At 40.3% G+C, this 22,092-nt stretch overlaps 1 protein-coding gene across 6 annotated transcripts in view; it reads left to right on the top strand.

Annotated features, from left to right (window-relative positions):
• The first annotated feature begins 809 nt into the window (after nt 1–809).
• LOC109915162 (transmembrane protein 33-like) overlaps nt 810–22,092 on the top strand; it is a 137,943-nt gene continuing 116,660 nt past the window's right edge. For 3 of the 6 annotated variants that reach the window (XM_048605387.1, XM_048605386.1, XM_048605388.1), the window contains exons 1-3: nt 885–987; nt 14,509–14,627; nt 18,440–18,534. In XM_048605387.1, coding sequence (XP_048461344.1) covers nt 14,520–14,627; nt 18,440–18,534 — 203 coding nt within the window. In that variant the 5' untranslated portion in view covers nt 885–987; nt 14,509–14,519. Of the gene's footprint in view, nt 988–2,024; nt 2,165–14,508; nt 14,628–18,439; nt 18,535–22,092 lie in introns of those variants that run through there. The other 3 variants (XM_048605385.1, XM_048605384.1, XM_048605390.1) reach the window with 3 other exon arrangements.

The raw sequence follows: 22,092 nt of genomic DNA, 5'->3' as shown, positions 1-22,092 counted from the left end.
GCAATTCTGATGGTCTAAATTTTTAAAATTGAAATTCACTTTTTTTTGGGATTTGACCTTATTCACTGATAATTACTATTAAATTCATTAATTGTCCTCAAGCCAACTAGCATTCTGATGGTCTATTTAAAAAAAAATAAATTCACTATTTCTTCCAGATTTGACCTTATTCACTGATAATTACTATCAAATTCTTTAATCGTCCCTTCCTGTCACACTGTCCGATCTATGGTCTTGTTTTTTTCTGTTTGGACTTTTAGTTTTTCTTCATTGAACTCCATTCCTAGATTTTTAGTTTATAGCCCTAGTCATTTGACTTGCCAAGACACTGGTCTTAGTCCAGTTTAATTCGAGTTTATCCCATTCCCTTTCTGCCTAGTATGGATGCCAGGGCCCCTTGAAAGGAAACTTGCACAATACTCAATGCATATAACTCCGGTCTGCTTGCCACTACGTTAATCTGTCAATTCACAATAAATCTGGTCCATAGAGCCTTTTGAAGTCCTACTTAATTTGAACCCTAGATATTCTAATTCCCTCAGTAGTTTCTAATTCCTCCTCCCAAGGGGGTTTTTATCCTGCGGACGCTTCTGGCACAGTGGTCGTGCTCCTATCTGGGTTCAAGTCCCATGTACTCCAGAGGCGTGCAATAATATCTTCTCCGGACAGATTGATTAGAAAACATCTGGGAATTTCACACTGCACTTCTGCGACAGTGTGCACTACAGCCCCCACGATGCATTGGGAGCGCATGCGTGCTGGTCCGACAATACCTCATCATTGTTCGATGACAACCTAACCTGTTCGTGGACCTGCGTTGATTGGTCAGCCGTCCAACGGCGAGGGGACAGACGGCCTTGTGGATGGCTGGTGGGGCTGTCAATCAGCGGTCTTCCGTTGTGTTTGGTCAAGAGTGTGCCGGCGGTTATTGGCTGCGAGCAGTGCCCAGGCCGCTGTCCAGAAGCTGACTTGAGCGGGAGGCTGCAGGTAGGTGATGCTGATGGGGGTCGGGGTACTGAGCCTCATCTTTGTACCCGAAGTAGAAGCGACAAGTCTCGGGCCCTGGCGTTGCTTCCCCGCAAACTTGCTGCAACTCCACTGTAGGCCGACATCGCCGTTGGCACAGGCTGTACGGGCAGGGGCTAATGGGAGGGATGGGCCCAGCTCCTGCTCCTAGCAACCCAGCTGAGTACGGTGATACACATGGGGCGTTACACATGATGCTGCGACCCGGCAGTTTTACAGAGCCTTTGCAATGCGTTAGCTTTTTAGCGTTAGCTTTTAATGTGCTGCTGTTGGGCTTCGGTCTTGGATTAGTTGCCCCTCTTTTATTAAGGCAGTTGTATTTTTAAAAAAATGCCTAGCAACGGACTGGCATTGGAACTACCTCTAACACTATATAAATATCACTTCTGTGTTGACTTTGCAGCTAATAGCATCTTTCATAATGTGCAGATGATATTTTGCAATACGTCCATGGCAGAATAGCACACAATTGCAAGATTGCAGGAAGGAATTCTCAGTAATGACTTGCATTAAGAAACTGGATTAACATTCTTTGTAGGAAAAATGTTATGATAGCTTCTTTACCTTTACGTGTAGGACATTGTCAGCATTTGATGTTTACTTTTCCGATAGTTTATTTTGCTACTGGTAATTCACGTCACTGATTTCATTTAATCCATAGCGCATGGGATGATGTAGTAGCCCTGGATGGCAATTTGTAGATACTGTTTATAGATTGAATCTGAGGAACAATTTGTATCTCTTTAAATGTTAACCACACTTGGTAAATTTAAGTGGATGTGTTATATTCTCTCTTTCTGAACATCCTTGTGATAGGAGAAAGAATCCCCACCCTAGTAAACAATGATTTAGAATAGCAGTTTCACAAGTGTGCACTGATGTTGGTGTTTATGAAGGAGTGAGAATTTGGAGCTTTGAATGAAAGTTGAACAGATGAGAGTTGAAGTTTAAAGAGGAATCACCTAATAAACAAAAATGATTTTGCTTTATAATTACAGGTTATGTGTGCAGATTTCAAATTTCTGACAGAACTAACCTTGGTAGCATTGAAGGTTTCCAGGAGGAGCGGATATTTGGGGCTCAGCAATTAGACACTTGGAAACACTTCTGATAATAGTGATCAATTGCATATCTCATGGTAGGGCCAGCAATGGTGATAATTTTGCCCTTAATTATTCTGTTTGAGATGTCAGTCATACTGTTGACGAGGATTGAAAACATACAGAAAAGTTAATTGAAAAAGATTTTTATTTCTACATCATAACACTTGAAGGTAATCATGGGGTAGAGTGCCAGTTTGATGACTGAGAGTTAAACAGGCATTATATATTTGCTGCCTATTTTGAAAACCAGCATGATTATTTATTTGAAAAGCTCAGCAGGCCTGGCAACATCTGTGGAGAGAAATCAGAGTTAACGTTTTGGTTAACGGTTAACATAACAGTTCTGAGGAACGGTCACTCAACGCAAAACATTAACTCTGATTTCTCTCCACAGATGCAGCCAGACCTGAGCTTTTCCAGAAATTCCTGTTTTTGTTTCTGATGTGCTACATCCGCACTTCTTTCGGTTTTTATTTAATGATTATTTTTTAATTCCTGTAACACCACTTTAATCATCAGTAATAATTTGAAGATCTGTTTTAGTGAACTTATTGATCTACTGAGAGGACTGTAGATTTCATGCACTGACAGCATATAATCTAGAAATAAAAAATGGAGATAACAAGGTGTAGAACTGGATGAACACAGCAGGCCAAGCAGCATCAGAGGAGCAGGAAAGCTGATGTTTCGGGCCTAGACCCTTCTTCAGAAATGGGGGAGGGGGAAGGGGGTTCTGAAATAAATAGGGAGAGAGGGGGAGGTGGATAGAGGAGAAGATAGGTGGAGAGGAGACAGACAGGTCAAAGAGGCGGGGATGGAGCCAGTAAAGGTGATTGTAGGTGGGGAGTTAGGGAGGGGATAGGTCAGTCGAGGGAGAACGGACAGGTCAAGGGGGCAGGATGAGGCTAGTAGGTAGGAGATGGGGGTGGGGCTTGAAGTGGGAGGTGGGGATAGGTGGGAGGAAGGACAGGTTAGGGAGGCGGGGACAAGCTGGGCTGGTTTTGGGATGCGGTAGGGGGAGGGGAGATTTTGAAGCTTGTGAAATCCACATTGATACCTTTGGGCTGCAGGGATCCCAAGCAGAATATGAGGTGCTGTTCCTGCAACCTTCGGGTGGCATCGTTGTGGCACTGCAGGAGGCCCAGGATGGACATGTCGTCTAAGGATTGGGAGGGGGAGTTGAAATGGTTCGCGACTGGGAGGTGCAGTTGTTTAGTGCGAACCGAGCGTAGGTGTTTCGCAAAGCGGTCCCCAAAACTCCGCTTGGTTTCCCTGATGTAGAGGAGGCCACAATGGGAACATCTGCTAATGTGGTATACTGTATCCACACATACTGTACAGCACCTCATATTCCGCTTGGGAACCCTGCAGCCCAATGGTATATATGTGCACTTCACAAGCTTCAAAATCTCCCCTCACCCTACCGCATCCCACAACCAGCCCAGCTTGTCCCCGCCTTCCTAACCTGTCCTTCCTCCCACCTATCCCCACCTCCCACTTCAAGCCCCACCCCCATCTCCTACCTACTAGCCTCATCCTGCCCCCTTGACCTGTCCGTTCTCCCTCGACTGACTTATCCCCCTCCCTAACTCCCCACCTACACTCACCTTTACTGGCTCCATCCCCGCCTCTTTGACCTGTCTGTCTCCTCTCCACCTATCTTCTCCTCTATCCATCTTCTATCCGCCTCCCCCTCTCTCCCTAATTATTTCAGAACCCCCTTCCCCCTCCCCCATTTCTGAAGAAGGGTCTAGGCCCGAAACGCAGGAGCTTTCCTGCTCCTCTGATGCTGCTTGGCCTGCTGTGTTCATCCAGTTCTACACCTTGTTATCTCAGATTCTCCAGCATCTGCAATTCCTACTATCTCTGAAACAATAAAAAATGGATGTTGGGCAAGAGTTTAGTGAATAGAGGAGACCATTGGTATAAAGAAGGAATAGAATGGTGGCCAGAGGGAATCTGAATTATTCTGAATAACTGATTACAACACTGTTAAAAGATTAACCTTGCTGCTAGCTAGCATCTAATTACATCCTCTGGTCATCATAGTGACTGTGTTTCAAAAATAAGGCATTGGCAATTGTTGCAGTCATTTTGCACACAAGAAGATCTTGCAAATAGGATGTGAATTTATAAATGGCCAGTTATTGTTATTATTATTTTGGTTATTATTTTGGTGTTGGTTGAAGGATGAAGTTTGGGCCAGAGGGTGGATGAAACATCTGCTGTTGTTTTGAATTTGAAAGTTTCAGACAGGAGAGAACTGTTGGAGTCATCAGCCCAGTTTTCCACAGAATTTGTTTGTTTGTTTTGAATACCCATCAATCTTTGTTGTTTGAACCCGTCTAATTCAGGCTTGAAACTCATGACAGTTTCTTATGCCGGTAATCTGCTCCACATTATTTCTGTTCTTTAGGTTGTAAACAAAAGTTCCCCGACACTTGCTGTTTTCTTTCAATATTATTAAAATATTAATGTTTGTACTTAAAACTTGTAAGGACAAATGGTTACTTGAATCTAGTTTGTTCGAGTCTTTTATGATTCCAAACATAATGCTATGAGCTAAAGAATAACAGGGAATTCTCCCGTTTGTTTTACCCCTTTCTACCTTAGAATGGAACTTTATTCTGTCCATCTTAAAGTAGATAAGTTTTTAGTGTAAAGTCTCATTTGGAGATGATACCACTCCCTCAGACTGCACTGAATAATCATTCTAGATTTTAAAAACCAAAAGAACTACAGATGCTGTAAATCAGGGACAAAAGCAGAAATTGCTGGAAAAGCTTAGCAGGTCTGGCAGCGTCTGTGAAGAGAAATCAGAGTTAATGTTTCGTGTTCAATGACCCTTCATCAGAACTGGTAGTAGCTAGGAAAATTTTGGTTTATATGCAGAAAGTAAGGTGGGGTCGGGTGTAAGGAGTAAACGATAGGTGGGGATAGAGCCCAAAGAGAGAAGAGAACAGTTGGACAGACAAAGGAGTTGATAACGATGTGGCTAGGAGGGTAAATAGCTGTTAATGGAGACTGTTAGTGACTAACAGTATTTTAGTGTGTAATGGCAGGTGATGTGATAAGGCCTGGTGTGTGGGGTAGGGGGCTAGGACATGGGAGAGTTCAGGTGCTAAAGTTATTAGACTCAATATTGAGTCAGGAGGGCTGCAGGGTCTCCAAGCAGAAGATGAGGTGTTGTTCTTCCAGCTTGCACTGAGCTTGGCTGGAACACTGCAGCAAGCCTGAGAGAGAGATGTTGGCCAAGGAGCAGAGTGGTGTGTTAAAGTGGAAGGCAACTGGAAGCTCAGGGTCTTTTTGTGGACAGAATGTAGATGTTCTGCAAAGCAGCCACCCAGTCTACGCTTCTACCAGACACATGTTCCGCTCCACTTCCCTGTCTGCCTTCCGCATGGAATGTTCCCTCCGGGACACCCTGATCCACTTTTCCTTCAATCCCAACGACCCCCACAGCCCCGTGGTACCTTCCCCTGCAACCGCCAAAGGCTGGAATATCTGGACAACAAGGGCACTTATGTCAGACTCCTGCTCTTTGACTATAGCTCCGCCTTCAACACCACGATCCCCTCCAGATTGATCTCAAAACTCTGACCTAGGTCCTGGCTCCGCCCTCTGCAACTGGATCTTTAGCTTTCTGACCCACAGACTGTGATCAATGAAGATAGGTAACTGCACCTCCTCCATAATAGCATTCAACACTGGAGCCCCCCGCTAAGGATGCATCCTCAGCCCTCTACTGTACTCCCTGTACACCCACTACTGTGTTGTTAAATTCTGAACGAACGCCATCTACAAGTTCGCTGGTGACACCGCCGTAGTAGGACGAATATCTAACAATGACAAGTCAAAATACAGAAGGGAGATAGAGGGCTTGGTGTTGTGGTGCAATGAGAACAATCTCTCAATGTCGGCAAAACTAAAGATCTGATCATTGTCTTCAGAAAGAAAGGAGGAGAACACGCCCCGTCTTCATCAATGGAACGGAGGTTGAGAGGATGGAGAGTGTTCAGTTCCTCAGAGTGACGATAACCGATGACCTGTGCTGGACTTCCCACATAAATGCAACAGTCAAGAAGGCACAACAATGCCCCTTCTTCCTTAGGCAGCTCAGAAATTTGGCATGGCCAGAAGGACTCTTATCAACTTCCCCAGATGCACCATACTGTCCGGGTGCATAATGGCCTGATCATGGCAATTGCTCTGCCCAGGACCATAAGAAACTACAGAAGGTGGTGTGCACATCCCATACCATCACAGAAGCCAACCTTCTCCATTTACGTGGCTCACTGCCACGGACTCCATTTACACGGCTTGCTGCCACGGAAAGTCTGCCAATATCAACAAAGACCCACCGCACCCCAGTAATGATCACCTACAACTGCTCTTGTCAGGCAGAAGATATAGAATCCTGAACATGCCTGAGCAGATTCAGGAACAACTTCTTCCCAGCTGTTAATAGACTCATGAATGGATTCTCCAGCCTCAAATAATACTGATCTTGCTAATGTTGACCTCGCCTAGCGCATGCCCTGTGCAATGTAACCTATATGCCTCTGTCTAAGTCTTTTTACAACCTCTGATCTGTACATCCTTGCTAACTATGATCTGCCATTACTGCTCGTAAACAAAGTTTTTCACTGTACGATGATACATGTGACAATAAATCAATCAATCTTTCCATTGATGGTTCTACCAAATAATGGAACTGAAAGAGTTCACAAAAGTAATTGGAGCTCTGGGGGCCACTTGTTACAAAAAATGATTCAAAAGGAGAAAAGTTATATTAATGGAAGTAGAGGTTCCAAGTTGCGGTCAGGTGAGAGAAGAAGGCTCCAAGTGGGAGGTAGTGAGCGTGAATAGATTACTTCAGTGATTTTAAAGTTATGAATTGCTTGCAAATGACTGTCAGATCTTTTACTTAAGGCTGTATAGTTTCAGGAGCTACTGTTTGAGGTGAAAACAAAAATGCATTGTAAAACACACTGCCAAGTATGACATTTACATGAAGTACAGTAAGAATAGTAGTAACTGCCTGGTTAAGTATTGCAGATTTACATGTATGTGATGCGCATGTATTGAATGTGACCTCGCCAGTTTGTTGTAGGTATGGTGAGGGTGATGGCTTTGTGTGTTGTAATATGTGACAGTTATTTGGGAGGGGATAAAAATTTTTTACCTGTCGTTTTTCACCAAGTTAAATATTGTGTCTAGGAAATTAATGTTTTCCTTGTGTGTTGTGGCTTTCAGTTTAATGGAAGATTGATAATTATTAAAGATATTGATGAGTTCTTCTAGTTCTGTTTCTTCCCAGCTGTTCTGTCTAGAGATGTTACGAGATGACTATATTATCTTAACAATGAGCTAAGAATGAAAAGATAACTTCTAAAAATCAAAAAGTAGCATCAAAAATCTGAAGAAAAGCCCTGGAGTGGGGTGAAGGGGCAGAGTAGAGGGGTAGAGCGAGGCAGGTAACCACAGAGATAACATTTTTATTTATCAAGCAATTTAAAGTAAGGGACCAGAGATCTGAGACGGTCACTTGTGAACGTAATGAGAATTTCAAGGGAAGTTTTTTTGTTAGCCCAGACCGTCGTTTGAATATGGAACTTAGTACCATGTGAAATATTTGAGACAACTGGCAGAGGACTCAGGAGGAAGCTAGATCCATTGATCAGGTAAAATGAGATAAGGTGGATTTAGGATCATGTGAAGCATAATGCATCAAACTTTTGTCACTTTAGTACATGTCAAGTCCATGGAGGAAAGAAGTATTGCTAAACCCTGTTCTGGGGATGTTTTTTAATTAGATAATGCAAATCATCAAAACCAAGCAATAACCTCCTTATTTGTGAAGCTTAAATTGAATAGTCTGCCATTTAGTCTGTAGAGTGGGCACTCCTCAGTAATATGCAGTATTATTTGTGACCCTCCACAAATGCTTCAGAGCTGCACCAGGGCCATGACCTATTCTGAACATCGTTAGCAAGGACCACTCTTGCCATGGTACTTTTAAAACATGTCATTTGATAGATTTTTTTTTAAGTGAGAAATTTGTTCTGGACTCCCAAGATCCTTTCCTTGATCCAAAGCATGTCTGGTGATTGTTATTGTACAGGAAAGTGCTGAGATGGAAGATGGAGGATTTCGAGACGACTAGGGGGCACATTTTAAGCTGAGAGAAGAGAGATTTAAAAAAGATATGAGAGGAAAATTTTTTACGGAGTGATTCACATGTAGAATAAACTTCCAGAGGAAATGGTAGATGCAGGCACAGTTACAACGTTTAAAAAAGTTTGGATTCCTGTGTGAATAGGAAAGGTTTGGAGCAGGCAGGTAGGTCTAGTTCAGTTTGGTATTATGTTTGGCATGGACTGGTTGAACTGAAGGGTCTGTTTCCATGCTATATGATTTTATGACTCTATGTGCAGTAGATGAGTTGACCAGGTTATGGATTGATAAGTGAGGTATAGCGCTAATGGTTTCAACCAGCTTGTGGGTTTTTGTCAATCAATGCATTTGTGGGGTAGTGATGTTTGTGATGCTTATCGAGCAGAGGATGGCTATCGAGCAGAGGTCTCGAGTTCTGGTTCACATTGTTGCATTTTAATAGGTGTCAGCATTTAAGGGTCTGTGATACCCTTTGTCAGACAGATGGACAGTATTCTGCAAATGGCATATGATAGATCAAAAGCTGAAGACTGGAGTATTGTGGCAACAGCATCCTAATTAACTTTGTGTGGTTTGTAAATTGTTTCTGATTTTGACTTTGGCTGCAGAAGGATTTGGACAGGTTAGGAGAGTGGGCAAAGAAGAGGCAGATGGAGTACAATGTGGGAAAGTGTGAGGTCATGCACTTTGGTAAGAAGAATAAAAGCATGGACTATTTTCTAAATGGGGAGAAAATTCAGAAGCCTGAAGTGCAAGAGACTTGGGAGTTCTAGTCCAGGATTCTTTCAAGGTAAACTTGCAGGTTGAGTCAGTAGTCAGGAAGGCAAATGCAACGTTGGCATTTATTTTGAGAGGACTTGAATATAAAAGCAGGGATGTACTACTGAGGCTTTATAAGGCTCTGGTCAGGCCACATTTGGAGTATTGTGTGCAGTTTTGGGCCCCATATCTCAGGAAGGATGTACTGACCTTGAAGTGGGTTCAGGGGAGGTTCACGAGAATGGTCCCAGGAATGGAAAGCTTAACATATGAGGAACGTTTGAGGACTCTGGGACTATACTCATTGAAGCCTAGAAGAATGAGGGGGAGATCTAATTAAAACTTTCAGAATACTGAATGGCCTGGACAAAGTGGATTTTGGGAAGATGCTTCCATTGGTAGGAGAGTCTGGGACCCGAGGGCACAGCCTTAGAGTAAAGGGAAGACTTTTTAGAACACAGATAAGGAGAAACGTCTTCAGCCAGAGAGTGGTGAATCAATGGAATTCACTGCCACAGAAGGCTGTGGAGGCCAGGTCATTGAGTACATTTAAGACTGAGATAGATAGGTTCTTGGGATCAAGGGTTATGGGGAGAAAGCTGGAGAATGGGGTTGAGGAATGTTTAAGCCATGATTGAATGACTTGATAGGCCGAATGGCCTAATTTCTGCTCCTATGTCTTATGGTCTTATGCTGTTTTCTTCAGATATTCCTACAAGGTCAAAGGGCTACATAGAACCACTCCCTGGTATATTGGGTCCGGATCATGCTTTACATGATCTATCTGGCTGCCAGTATAAATATGGATTTTTTTTGACATTGGTATTGTGACCTTGGATTACACAGGGGAATGAGGTGTCTTCAAATACGTGGTGTAAGCTTGACATTTGAGAGAATGGTATCATAAGATTTATTCAGCTATTGAACAGGATAAGGAACAGTCTTTAGTAGAAGTATTTAACTGGAGAAGGGCTGCTGTCAATTGTTTGAGAACAGATCTGAACCAGTTAAACTGCAATCAAATATTGGCTGGAAAATCTAATATTGAACAAGGGGTATCTTTAAAAAGAATTATTTGGATGCAGACGTAATGTATTCGCACAATAGAGAGAAAGGACTAGCAATCAAAGCCAGAACTTGGTGGATGGTGTAAGGGTAAACTTAAGCAGAAAAATGATTTATGACAGTTGTCAGTTTCATCATACAAGCGAGAACCAGGCTGAATATGAAGCACTTGGAGGGGAAGTGATAAAGGAAATGAGTGTGAACGAGCATGCGAAGGGACTTTCAGCAAACGTGAAAGGGAATGTAAAAGTCTTTCATCAACATATAAATTATCAGAATTTAACTGGGGCGAGTGAAGCCTTCGTGCCATGAATAGATGAAATGAAAAATGATTATTGTGTCCCACTGTTCAGCAAGCCATTGCAAAACAAATAAAATCCAAATGAGACCACCAAAATGATCAATTTACCTTACTAACTGACTACCAATACTCCCTCTATTTTTTAATTTGATATATGGACCTCTGAGGTCTGTGCATGTATGGCTTCTAATTTTGGAAGTCAAATGTATCAGAACACCAATCCATGTGTGGCAAATCTCAAAGGAAATTCAGAGCAGCTGCATAGCCACTGTTATTCAGGACAAAAGCAATTTGCACCAGATTTAGTCAGTAACAGAAGAATAACTCTCCTTATTCTAATGTACAACTTGAATAATAACAGAGACAAGAAACGATTTTAATCTGTTACTATGTAACCTGAACTATACCCCTTCAAACCTCCCCAAATACACACACACTCATGATTTAAAACAGATGAAAGACAAATGGTTTAACACAGACGCTATGGGTGGGGAAAAAATATATAGTCAGTGTAAACAAAATTCTGAAGATCAAAAGTTCAGACCATAAAGTGGAAAGTTATTTTCTCTCAATCCTTTTGAATTTAGAACCGATGACAGTAGGTGATTATCATTGCTCGCTTCAGTGGGACCGAATGTATCTTAGTTTTAGAATTATTTGTTTTAAGCTTTCTTGGTTTTCAGTTTTCCCTACACCGGGAGAGATGAATGCTTTCTGTCTGCAAGTTCTAGCTGTTTCTTCTCCTCAGCTGATATTGGTGCATGCATCGTTTCAACATTGCACAAATCAACCAATCAGAAGCTGTTGTCAGGCTGGGCCCCTAACATAAAAGATTCTTAACACTGCTCAGTCTCGAATTCCCCTCTTTTTTTACTGCTCCATAGAGAAACATTATGTTGCACAGTTTGAAATATGGCTGTGATTATTTGCACTTTTTTTCAATAAGTGTTCATTAAAGTGCTAAATAGTAGGTTTGCTCATGAAATTGAAACCTATTTACAAAAGGAGCAGTAACAGCGTGAATACGAAGTATAGAGAGTAGTGTTGAAGGAAGGAGGAAGATATGTGGTGGATTCTCCCAGAAAATAGTGTTCGAACTCTTGTACTTCTATCTTAATGGTTTAGATTTCAATGAGCAGAACACAATTAAGTGAATTGTAAGGAGGCTAATGATAGACTTGAAAGGGATATTCAAGTCTTAATGCCGACTCCTTAATAAAAATGCTTGCAATTGCTACACAATTACTAACCTCTCCTGAAGAACATCTCTGCCTGCCTTTTGCAAAACTCAATGTTTGAATTCCTTCATTTGGATTTTCACCTTGGCATGCTGCTGAAAAATCTCTTTAAAGTCACAAGTACCATCTGATGTGACTGTGAGAAAGGCAAATTATTTACACTTGTCATTCTTGCACTGACTTGTATATTTAATCCAGTTGATCAGACCATCCTCCTCCAATGCCTCCTCCAGTGCTTCTCCACTGGCATGGTGGCTCAGTGGTTAGCACTGCTGCCTCATAGTGCCAGGGACCTGGGTTCGACTCCACCCTCAGGTGACTGTATGGAGTTTGCACATTCTCCCCGTGTTTGCGTGGGTTTCCTCCGGGTACTCCGGTTTTCTCCCGCAGTCCAAAGGTGTGAAGGATAGGTGAATTGACCATGCTAAATTGCCTGTAGTGTTCAGGGATATGTAGATTAGGTGGGTTATACGGGAATGGGTCTGGGTGAGATGCTCCAAGGGTTGGTGTGGACTTGTTGGGCCGAAGGGCCTGATTCTTCACTGTAGGGATTCTATGATCTAGACCATTAGTCAGGTGGCTGGAAATGCTATTTAGCTGATTCTGTTAATGGATATCTAAATGTAGCTAGAGGTTCGCCATTAATACTCCGCTTGCCACTTCTGCACAATTACCTCAGGTATCATCTCTATTGCCTATGAATCTTTAACATTGATGCCTTACCCAGTGGAATATTATAGCAACAGGTCAACACCGAGCAAGGAAACCTCCTGCTAACTGTCCTCTGCCAATGCCTCTTTTCCCACACCCTCAGCTGATGAATTGATACTTCTCCGTGTTGGAGAGCAACTGGAAGAAGCATTGAGAGTGGCAAGGGCACAGAATCTATGTCCGTTTAAGGACTTCACATCCACCCAGTGCCTAATATGGCCGAGTCTTGAATAGTGTAGCTACTGGATTGGACCTGCAGCAGATTTGATTGAATTTGTGATGGGGAGGCGATGGCCTAGTGGTATTATCACTTGATTGTAAATCCAGAGACCCAGATAATGTTCTGGGGACCTGGGTTCAAATCCTGCCACGGCAGATGGTGGAATTTGAATTTAATCAATGTCTAGAATTAAGAATCTAATGATGATAATGAATCCATTGTTGATTGTCAGGAAAAGCCCATCTGGTTCACTAATGTCCTTTAGGGAAGGAAACTGCCATCCTTACCTGGTTTGGTCTACATGTGACTCCAGACCCACAGCAATGTGGTTGACTCTTAACTGCCCTCTGGGCAATTAGGGATGGGCAATAAATGCTGTCTAGCCAGCGATGCCCTCATTCAGTGAATGAATAAATTTGATTTATTATTGTCACGTGTACCGGAATAGCGAAAAGTATTGTTTTGCATGAGGCAAAAATCTACCTGACATTGTCTTTCCTTCCAAGGAAAATGTATTGATTACACGTCTTGTTTGTCATTTGTTACTTTGAAATTCATCCTGCCTAGTTTGAATGAGGCCATCATCAGAAATGAAAGGTTGATGAGATCTATTTTCATATTTTGGCTAACACCCATTCACTTTCAATATCCCTTTTTGCTCGTGGTATGACAAAAATGAGTCAGCTGGTAAGTTGTGATTCCTTTTTTCCATCCTAAGAGAAAAGATATGCCAGTTTCCCAGACAGTTGTGAGTGCCCATATTTAATTATGTTTTTGCTCCAGTCTCGGGACTGTCTGGGGCAGATATGGCCAAGGGTAATATTATACGCAGGGACCTAATTCATCAGGCTTTTTGATAAAAACTTTCAAGTATTGTCTGAAATAATGTGCTTGAGTCTGACATTATCCAAAAATGGCTTCCAAAGTCGTGATTTGTGCCGTCTAGGAACACAAAGGCAGCAGCTGGATGGGAACAGCATCACCTCAAGTTCCCACAATGCCACACAATATGCTGATGACTTCCTTCACCATCATTGGGACAAAATTCTCGAACTCCCTTCCGAAAAGCACAGTGGTTTGTATCTATACCTCCCCAACCCTCAATGCTTATAGTGCAGTATTTGGCAATGAGCAATAAGTGCTGGTCCAGCCAACAGCAACTGCATCATGTGAAAGAATTAATAAAGAGAAAAACTGGTCCAATTCCGTTCTATCCAGTCTGCCGCCCTTTGTCATCTTTAGATATCAGCCCAACCTGAAGGGAGAGTAGGAACTGCCGATGCTGGAGAATCTGAGATAACAAGGTGTAGAGCTGGATGAACACAGCATCAGAAAATTTTCTGAAGAAGGGTCCAGACCCGAAATGTCAGCTTTCCTGCCCCTCTGCTGCTGCTTGGCCTGCTGTGTTCATCCAGCTCTACACCTTGTTAGCCCATCCTGAACACTGTTTTCCACATTTCATCCTGCATCAGCCTCTGCCACCCTTGCTGAAATGCATTGAATTCTAATACACAAATCATTCCCTTTTTATCTTTTTGATGCCTTTGCTCATGTTATCTGTACAGTCTTCTAGCAAAACTATTTTGCACTCTGCCCCTCTGATCTTGGACTTTTTTTGTATGCCTCATAACTCCTCTTTACTTGTTGGCTGTACTTTCAATCCTCTAGGCCTAATCTCACTCTCTCAATTCCTCCACCTCCTTCAAAACCCTTCATAAAATTTGCTTAATTGACCTAGCTGTTAATTATTCTTAATATTTCCTCAATAGCTCAGAATTCATTTTATGCAGCTGTATGAAGCTCCATGAGATATTCATGTGTTAAAGGTTGCTGAGGTCTTGTTTCTTGTAGAAAAAAAAAGTAATTTTTGGACTGGAGAGCTAATGTTGTGTTCTTGTTTCAAATCAGAGAATTTTGAAATGGCGGAGCAAGGATCAACTGATAGGTCTACGCAACCTACTGACCTAAGTGGATGTGCTGATGTTGGCAATGGTAGTGCTAAAACAAACACACCGGTTTCGGTCTCGGTAAGTATTTATCTTTTTATTTCTATAATTCATCAATTGATCATAAAGGATTCACCTGATCAGTAAGGAATGTGATTATACCCTGTATTTCAACAATTGCATTAGAAGGACAAAAAGCATCAGAATCTAATTCTTAATTGTCATTGCTGCTATGTAATAGACTGGGAAACTAAACTCAGAAAAATACTTCGAACAATCTATTTCTGTCTGCTCTTTGTTTTTATTTAAGTAAATAAAAATGATTTGAAAAGTATAGCCTTATTGAATTATGACAGCGTGGGTTGGGTGCAACGTATTATTAAAAATCTGAACTTCTGAAAGCTTTCAGACCACTGTAGTGAATTTTCCAAGTTTTTGCTTTCTTACTGTCCACAGAATCCTAGTGGATGCAGTGTAATTGTGAGTCTCGTTGTCTTTAAATTTCTGTCCCATTTTCTCCTTTCTCAGATGTGTTTTTTTCAGACTTGAGTGCAGTTTCACCATCAAATGCATATATTGGGTACCCGCCCCAATTGGTGAATGTTTCGTAAGATCATACAAATTTAGAGTTGGTGTCAGGACCATTATTGTAGTGCCAGTTCATCACAGTTTAGCCTAATTCTTTAGCTAATCTCCTAATTCCAGTATGAAATACCAGACAGTGATAAGAATTTTGGATTTTAACTGAATTTCCCCAACTGTAGCTCAGTTACAGGATGGATCGTAAGCGCTGTTTAGTGATTGTAATGAGGTCAGCCAGCTGGGCATCACATAGAACATAAGTTCCCTGGTTGGGGCTGTTAATCTGGTCCTATCAGGGAGCCCTGGCTGACAGATTAAAAAGTGGTGTCAGAAATACTGACACTCTCCGAATGAGGCAGTACTAAATTCAAGGACTGGTGATATGTAAATAAATACAGGGTGACTTGGTGATGAAATACCAACCTCCATAGATTTAGTTCAGGCTGCCTGCTGCCTTCAAAGCTGAACTTGTGTAAATTGTTGTTGACAGGGGACTTAACCTGGGCTTAACCACCCTTATTTTTTTCTTTTTTAAAATTCGTACTGCTCCTTGGCTGTCCAGTTGAGAAAGTGAACTGCTGGTAGGTATTTTTCCGAGCTGCTGGCTATCTAACAGTCAGTTCAAGTATGGTACAGGTCTTTCCACTTTGTAAATTCAGAAGAGCCTACAGCCCAATCTATATTCATTACTCTCTGTAGTTTCTTGCGGTCTTGGGAAGAGCCGTTGCCAAACCATGCTGTGAAGCATCCAGATAGAATCCAGAAGAAATATTTGTTTGGGCTGTTACTCCTATTGTTATTATTGGTTAAGAATAAAAACTATAATTCTGTTGAAGTTGATGTTTTAACAGTTGTGGTGGAGCATCATATTTGGGCTTTTGTCCTCAATAGTATTAGACAGAATTCCCATTGCAGTTTTTGTGTCAACTTAAGTAAACCTGAAATGATCAGATAAGTAAGTGTATAAGCACTGTATGACTGTGATTGCAATCTCAGTAAGGTAGTGATCTAAATTTTAAAAAAAAAACTGGGGGAAAATTTATAATTGCCCTGTGATTGAAAGGGGTTTAAAATACAAAATGGAAGTAAAATAAAACTAAAACAATAAATAAACAGGATAGAAAATAAAGTCATTAAAGAATAAATTCTTTTAAAAATAATTTAAGGTCAAAATATGTTGAATCTGGAGGAAGACAACAAAATACAATAGCTTGGAATTTCTAACAATGCCTCATTGTACTTGGGCTGTTTAAGGAGGAAATTTGCAACTGTCTTTTGCAAAAAAAATCGCCAAGTGTCAATTTCTTCAACCATTTGTGCCACTCCCGAGTTGGCAAAACTAGTTGGGTTATTAACGTAACTCCAGTCATCAGACAAGGGAACGGAGTATAATTCTTAGACATTTACACCAGTTCTGAATGACATACAATTATGGCTAAATTGTAGGACAGCAAGACTCTAAACTGAATGTTTAAAATTTCTTTTTTCTGAGACCAATTCTGTTTTCCACTAGAAGGCATAACTTCCATTGTTCCTGCTAGTTTTTGCATTTAGCTCTATGTTAAGTTGAGTTAATATGATTCTCAAAATCTTAGCAATTAATGTTGTTCAAGTTGGTGGAATTTGTTTTTTTTTTGCACTAGTCTGATCCTGAAATTTCCGGCTGAGTAAATAAAGTTTATCTTTAGTTTTAAGAAACTGGTTGTAACTCTTTCATGAGTACAAACCAGGAAAGTGCTGTAATTGCTTTGGTGAGTGTGTCTGTTCATTCAAATGTAAAGTGGAGTCACATTTTGGCAAGTATTTAAAATGAAAATAACTGATTGACAATGCAGTAGCCAAACACCGGCTTCATAAACTCATAAAACACAGCTGTTTATGAATGTCAGCGGAATTCCAAATTTTGTATTCTCAAAATGCTATACTGTAAAATATATGTTGGTATGACATAAATTCTGAGTGAATGTATCCTGTTGCTTTAACAAGTCGTAAAAACAACTGGCGTGAAAGAAAGAGCATGCATCCCTGACTCCTACATATTAGTTCAAATTCTGCAATCACAGCACCTGTAACATGGACTGTCACCTCTGTTTTATTTGGACAAAATTAGTTGTCATCATTATGAAGAAGTTGCACACTTTAGATGTTAAAAGCCACAAAAATGCAAAGTGCAGGAAATAGAACAGTTTAATATTGCCACAACCATTTTTTAGAAGGAATATTCTCATTTAAATTTTTCTGCTGAATTCTTTTCTGACCTGGCTTCCAAATTTTTTGCAATTTTGCCTGATGTGTGACAAGAAATGGGAAGTTAGAAAAATTTCAAGATAATTAGTAGGTCAGAAAAGTCATTTGACATGACTTTTCTTTGTTTTCCTATTTAGAATAGTGCTAAAGTTCCTATTGTAATATCCATTCAAGAGTCCAATTTATGTATTCATCATTCTGAAGAAAAGTTAAACTTAGAACTTCAAATCGGCTCATACTACTTCATTTAAAAGAATATTTCTCATTTATCTCTTGGTTACCATTTCCAATCTCACGTAACTCAAAAGTCACATCTAACATAAAACTTTTATGATGTGGAGGTGCCAGTGTTAGACTAGAGTGGACAAGATCAGAAGTCACATGACACTAGGTTATAGTCCAACAGGTTTATTTGAAATCGCAAGCTTTTGGAGTGCTGCTCCTCGGTCAGTTTTTAAAACTGGGGAACCCAGATTTCTTCAGTCTTCCCTTCCAGCTAAGAATCCTAAGACACAAATGTCCTTGCACATTCAAACATTGGATATCACAGTGATCATGATTTCCTTTGACTTCTAAATGACTATTGTGGCTATTTGTCCAACTATTCTAATGACTTTGCTGTTTTGTATTGGTTAAAAACATTAAATATTAAATCTACTGTGTTTGTCAGATGTCTTTCAATTTCTCTTGTACCTCTGTCAGTACCAATTGTTGCCCATTTCTCCTTGTGTTTGTAATATGTTTATGTTCGGCTGTATTAAATTTCATCCGAAGTTTTTTGCCTTACCCATTTTGTCCAGCTTATTCTGCCTTGCCTAAGTTGTTTCTTTTAATTACACTGTCATTTTCACCTCAATATTGTCTGCTAAGTTGACTAATTTGAATTGACGTCCTGAGTCCAGGTTATAAAGTAAGTGTGAAACAGTAACACTTTCAATACTGATTCCTGGGATGTCCCACTCAGTAATACCCCACTTAGATTTAGATTACTTATTATAAAGTATTTCTTTGTTAAACAATTAATAATATTGTTTTCTTTATTTCCTGGCATATAACAATGAAAGCAATTCATGATGAGCAACAAGATTGAATCTATCATGTGGCTGCTTCGAATATTTACGCTGGTGTCAACATTCTTTTTTCTGTTTCCCATCTTGGGGTAAGTACACGTGTATCACACCCTTGCAATGATTGTAATGTTTACAGGCAAAATATTGAGAATTTTAGAATCCAGAAATCCTTAAGTTAACTGTAGCATTCAGGATAGTGTTTATTCATTAGAAAAGGTTGCTGTAGCCTTTACTGGCCAAAATAACCTGATGATACTTTCTATTAGAAGAAAATGTTGTCTCCTACTGAATGTTCTCAATGATTCATAATTTGAAGGTTAGAAATTGTTGCTATGATTGGTCCAGATCTAAATTTGCTTGATAATTGGATTTTAACTTTTGAAACTGCTTTGTTTTGAAATGTACATTAGGATCCAAAATAGTAATCACTGTCATGTGTAACTGCATGATATAAAAGAAAATTCGCAGATTTCTTTCAGTGTCCTGTGACGAAGTAGTATCTTAAACTAAAAGAGATCAGTTTATGCTAGTCAGACCAGGGTCGTGATTGTGTTCTATTCCCCGTTACTGTTTTGACCTCTGAGCTGAGCTTTATTCTTCCAGTTGGTTGGAAAAATTTGTTTTAGACTGTGTGTTTTTGTTTTAATCATCTTACTATTTCTAACCAAAAACAACATTCAGCATAAGTATATCAGATTCCTATGTTCATACACACACCAAAGAAAACAACATTAGCGATGTGCAGGCTTGGGTTAACAATGGTAAATGTGGGGTTACGGGGAGAGGGTTGGTACAGACTTGATAGGCTGAATGGCCTCTGATTGCACAGTAGGGATTCTAAGATACTATCCTGCCAGTTTCAACTCCTTCTAAGCATTTTGTGTTTCAAAGAAATCATCTCTCATTTGCCTGAATTCTAGAGGATTCATGTCTAATGGCTCAATCTTTTCTAAAGAAACATCCCAGTAATTTGCCTGCTTAGCCTCTGTTGCATTCTCTGTAAAGCAACTATATCCTTCCCAGGGTAGTAAGACCAAATTGTGCAGAATACTCCATGTGTGATCTCAACAATTTCCTTTTATTGTAATGTGACTTTTACACCCTCTTCTTCAAACCTCTTCATAAGTAAGACAAACATATCATTTCCTTCTTAATTTCCTTCTGTACCTGGGGGCTAATGTTTTATGACTCATGTACAAGAACACCCAAGGTCAACTTGAATACTAACATTTCTCAATCTCTCCCCATATAATTACAAAAAGTGCCTTTTATAGTTTTACACCCCAAGTGGATCACAGAATCACAGAATTGTTAATGGTACAGAAGAATGTCATTCAGCCCAAGATGTCTGTGCAGTTTTCTGAATGAGCCTCATGATTTATTGCCATCTTTCTACCCTTTCCCCATGACCCTGCTCGTTATTTATTATAATCATCTAATGCCTGCTTTGTGACTCTATTAAACTTGCATCCGTCACTCTTTGAGGCAGTGCATTCCAGATGCAAACCACTGCCTGCGAGAAAAGGTTTCTTCTCAAATCACCTTTGCTACTTTACAAATCACTTTAAGTCTGCACCCTCTCATTCTTGATTAATTTATGAGTGGGAAAGATTTCTCTCTCCACTTGGTTCAGACCTCTCGTGATTTTGAAAACTTCAATTAAATCTCCTCTTAGCCTTCTCCTCCAATGAAACCTATCCTAACTTCTCCAATCAATCATTATATCTGAAGCTTCTCACCCTGGAACGATTCTTGTGCACATCTTCCGTATTCTCTCCAATACGTTCACGTCTTCCTAAAGTGTGGCATCTGGAACTGTACACAATACTGCATCTGAAGTCTTATGAAGAACCAGCCTGCTGTTGTACTGTATAGATTGTAAGGTATTGTATGCTTTCTTCATCTGTCCAACTACTGTTACTGTGTGTTTTTTTTTAAATATACACTAAGAGACAGCATATTTTTCATTGACTATAAACTGAAATGGAAGTTGAACTGCTTTGACTGAAAAATGAGGAAAGTTTTACAATTTGAAAATCAGCTGTATGTTATTACAATACAAAGATAGAAAAATCAAATCAGCCTCTCTATCCCTTTATTCACAACACAGTTTAATTAAAACATTTAATGATCCTCAAAATTGAGCCCATTCTCTTGTGGAGAGGCAAGCAGACACAGTTAAGGGAGAAGTTGTACCTGGCCTGCTCATTTGAGCAGTTTTGAAGATGCATAGTATCATGGGCACTTGGAATTGTATATTGCTTGATTTCTGAAGACAGCAATGAATGGAAACACTTCCAGTTGGCTCCGAGGGATTGTCATTTAATTCTGAGATTCTATTCTACAAACTTCCAATAAGTTGATAATCGAAGGTAACAAGGGAGCAATGAGACTGCTGACCTGTAGCTTTGGCAGCCATAATCCTTCTGACAAAAAACACACAGTTCAAACTTTGGTTTCTCTCTCCTTCTTTTTGATTTAACATTAGCTTTGTTAGGCTGGTTAGCAGTGGCCTCCCTGTGATGGCACCCTGTTAACATCCAAACATCTGCCAAAAGTTGAGTATGACGCATCTATGGAACCAAAATGTTCCTACAGCATTCTTTAAACACGAATCAACTTGCAATTAATAGCTAGACCAGGTACTACAAACAAAGATCAGTTTGTTTGCTCTCCTTTTTTTAAGAGAGACAAACTACTGCCCAGTCGAAAAGTCACTTTCAACTCTCAGCTCACTGTTTCAACCAAAAATATTTTTTTGGAAAAAAAACCAGCAAGGTTTGTATTGTTGAGCTATGCGGTACAATGCTGCATTTTGAAGCAGTGAGAGGGAAAATTACAAAGAGAAGGAGGTTAAATGAACACTTCAGTCACGAAATAAGAACTACCAGCTTCAGATTGTGCAGTTCAGAAAAGGGATGTCAAATGCTCACCAAAAACAGTATTTCTTTTTGAAGTAGTGAAACAAAGAATTTAAGATCAAGCAGCCCCGAGAATCTTTCAACTTAAGGATAGTGCTTGATAACAGCCCTTTGTCTGTGCAGCTGCCAGGTTTTAAAATGTTGTCACACCAAGAGCTGCAGAGAAGGAATATCTAGAGCCTGCAAATGGAAAGCATCCATCTGTACATCTTTTTTTCTTTCTTGCACTTGCTTCATTTGTTCCTGTATTGTGACAGGACAAATGAAGATCCACCTGATCAACTATCAAACTGAAGAACAACCATCAGTCTGCAGACAACAGTATGTCAGCATTGCAAAAATCAAAAAGACTGAAAATAAATTTGTTCTTCGTGGCCTGGACTCTTGGATTTCAGAATTTTGTTTATCCTGTATTTTTTTCCCCACCCATAGTATATGTGTTAGATCATTTCTCATTTGCCTATGTGTATGTTTGCATGTAATCACTGGTTTTGAACAGGTATCATTTAAGTTGCATGGTTTGGAAATCCTTTTTTCACTGCTCTTGTTAAAGTTAACAATGAATAGTATTGCACTAAATAGTTCTTTCTGTCGCTGCTCCTGACTAAACCTGGTATGAATTATGTTAGATAACAAGGTGTAGAGCTAGATGAACACAGCAGGCCAAGCCGCATCAGAGGAGCAGGAAAGCTGACGTTTCGGGCCGAGACCCTTCTTCAGAAAAAA

The sequence above is a fragment of the Rhincodon typus genome, chromosome 14, assembly GCF_021869965.1.
Source record: "Rhincodon typus isolate 14 chromosome 14, sRhiTyp1.1, whole genome shotgun sequence".
NCBI lineage: Eukaryota > Metazoa > Chordata > Chondrichthyes > Orectolobiformes > Rhincodontidae > Rhincodon > Rhincodon typus.
This window is presented reverse-complemented; position numbering and strand designations above follow the sequence as displayed.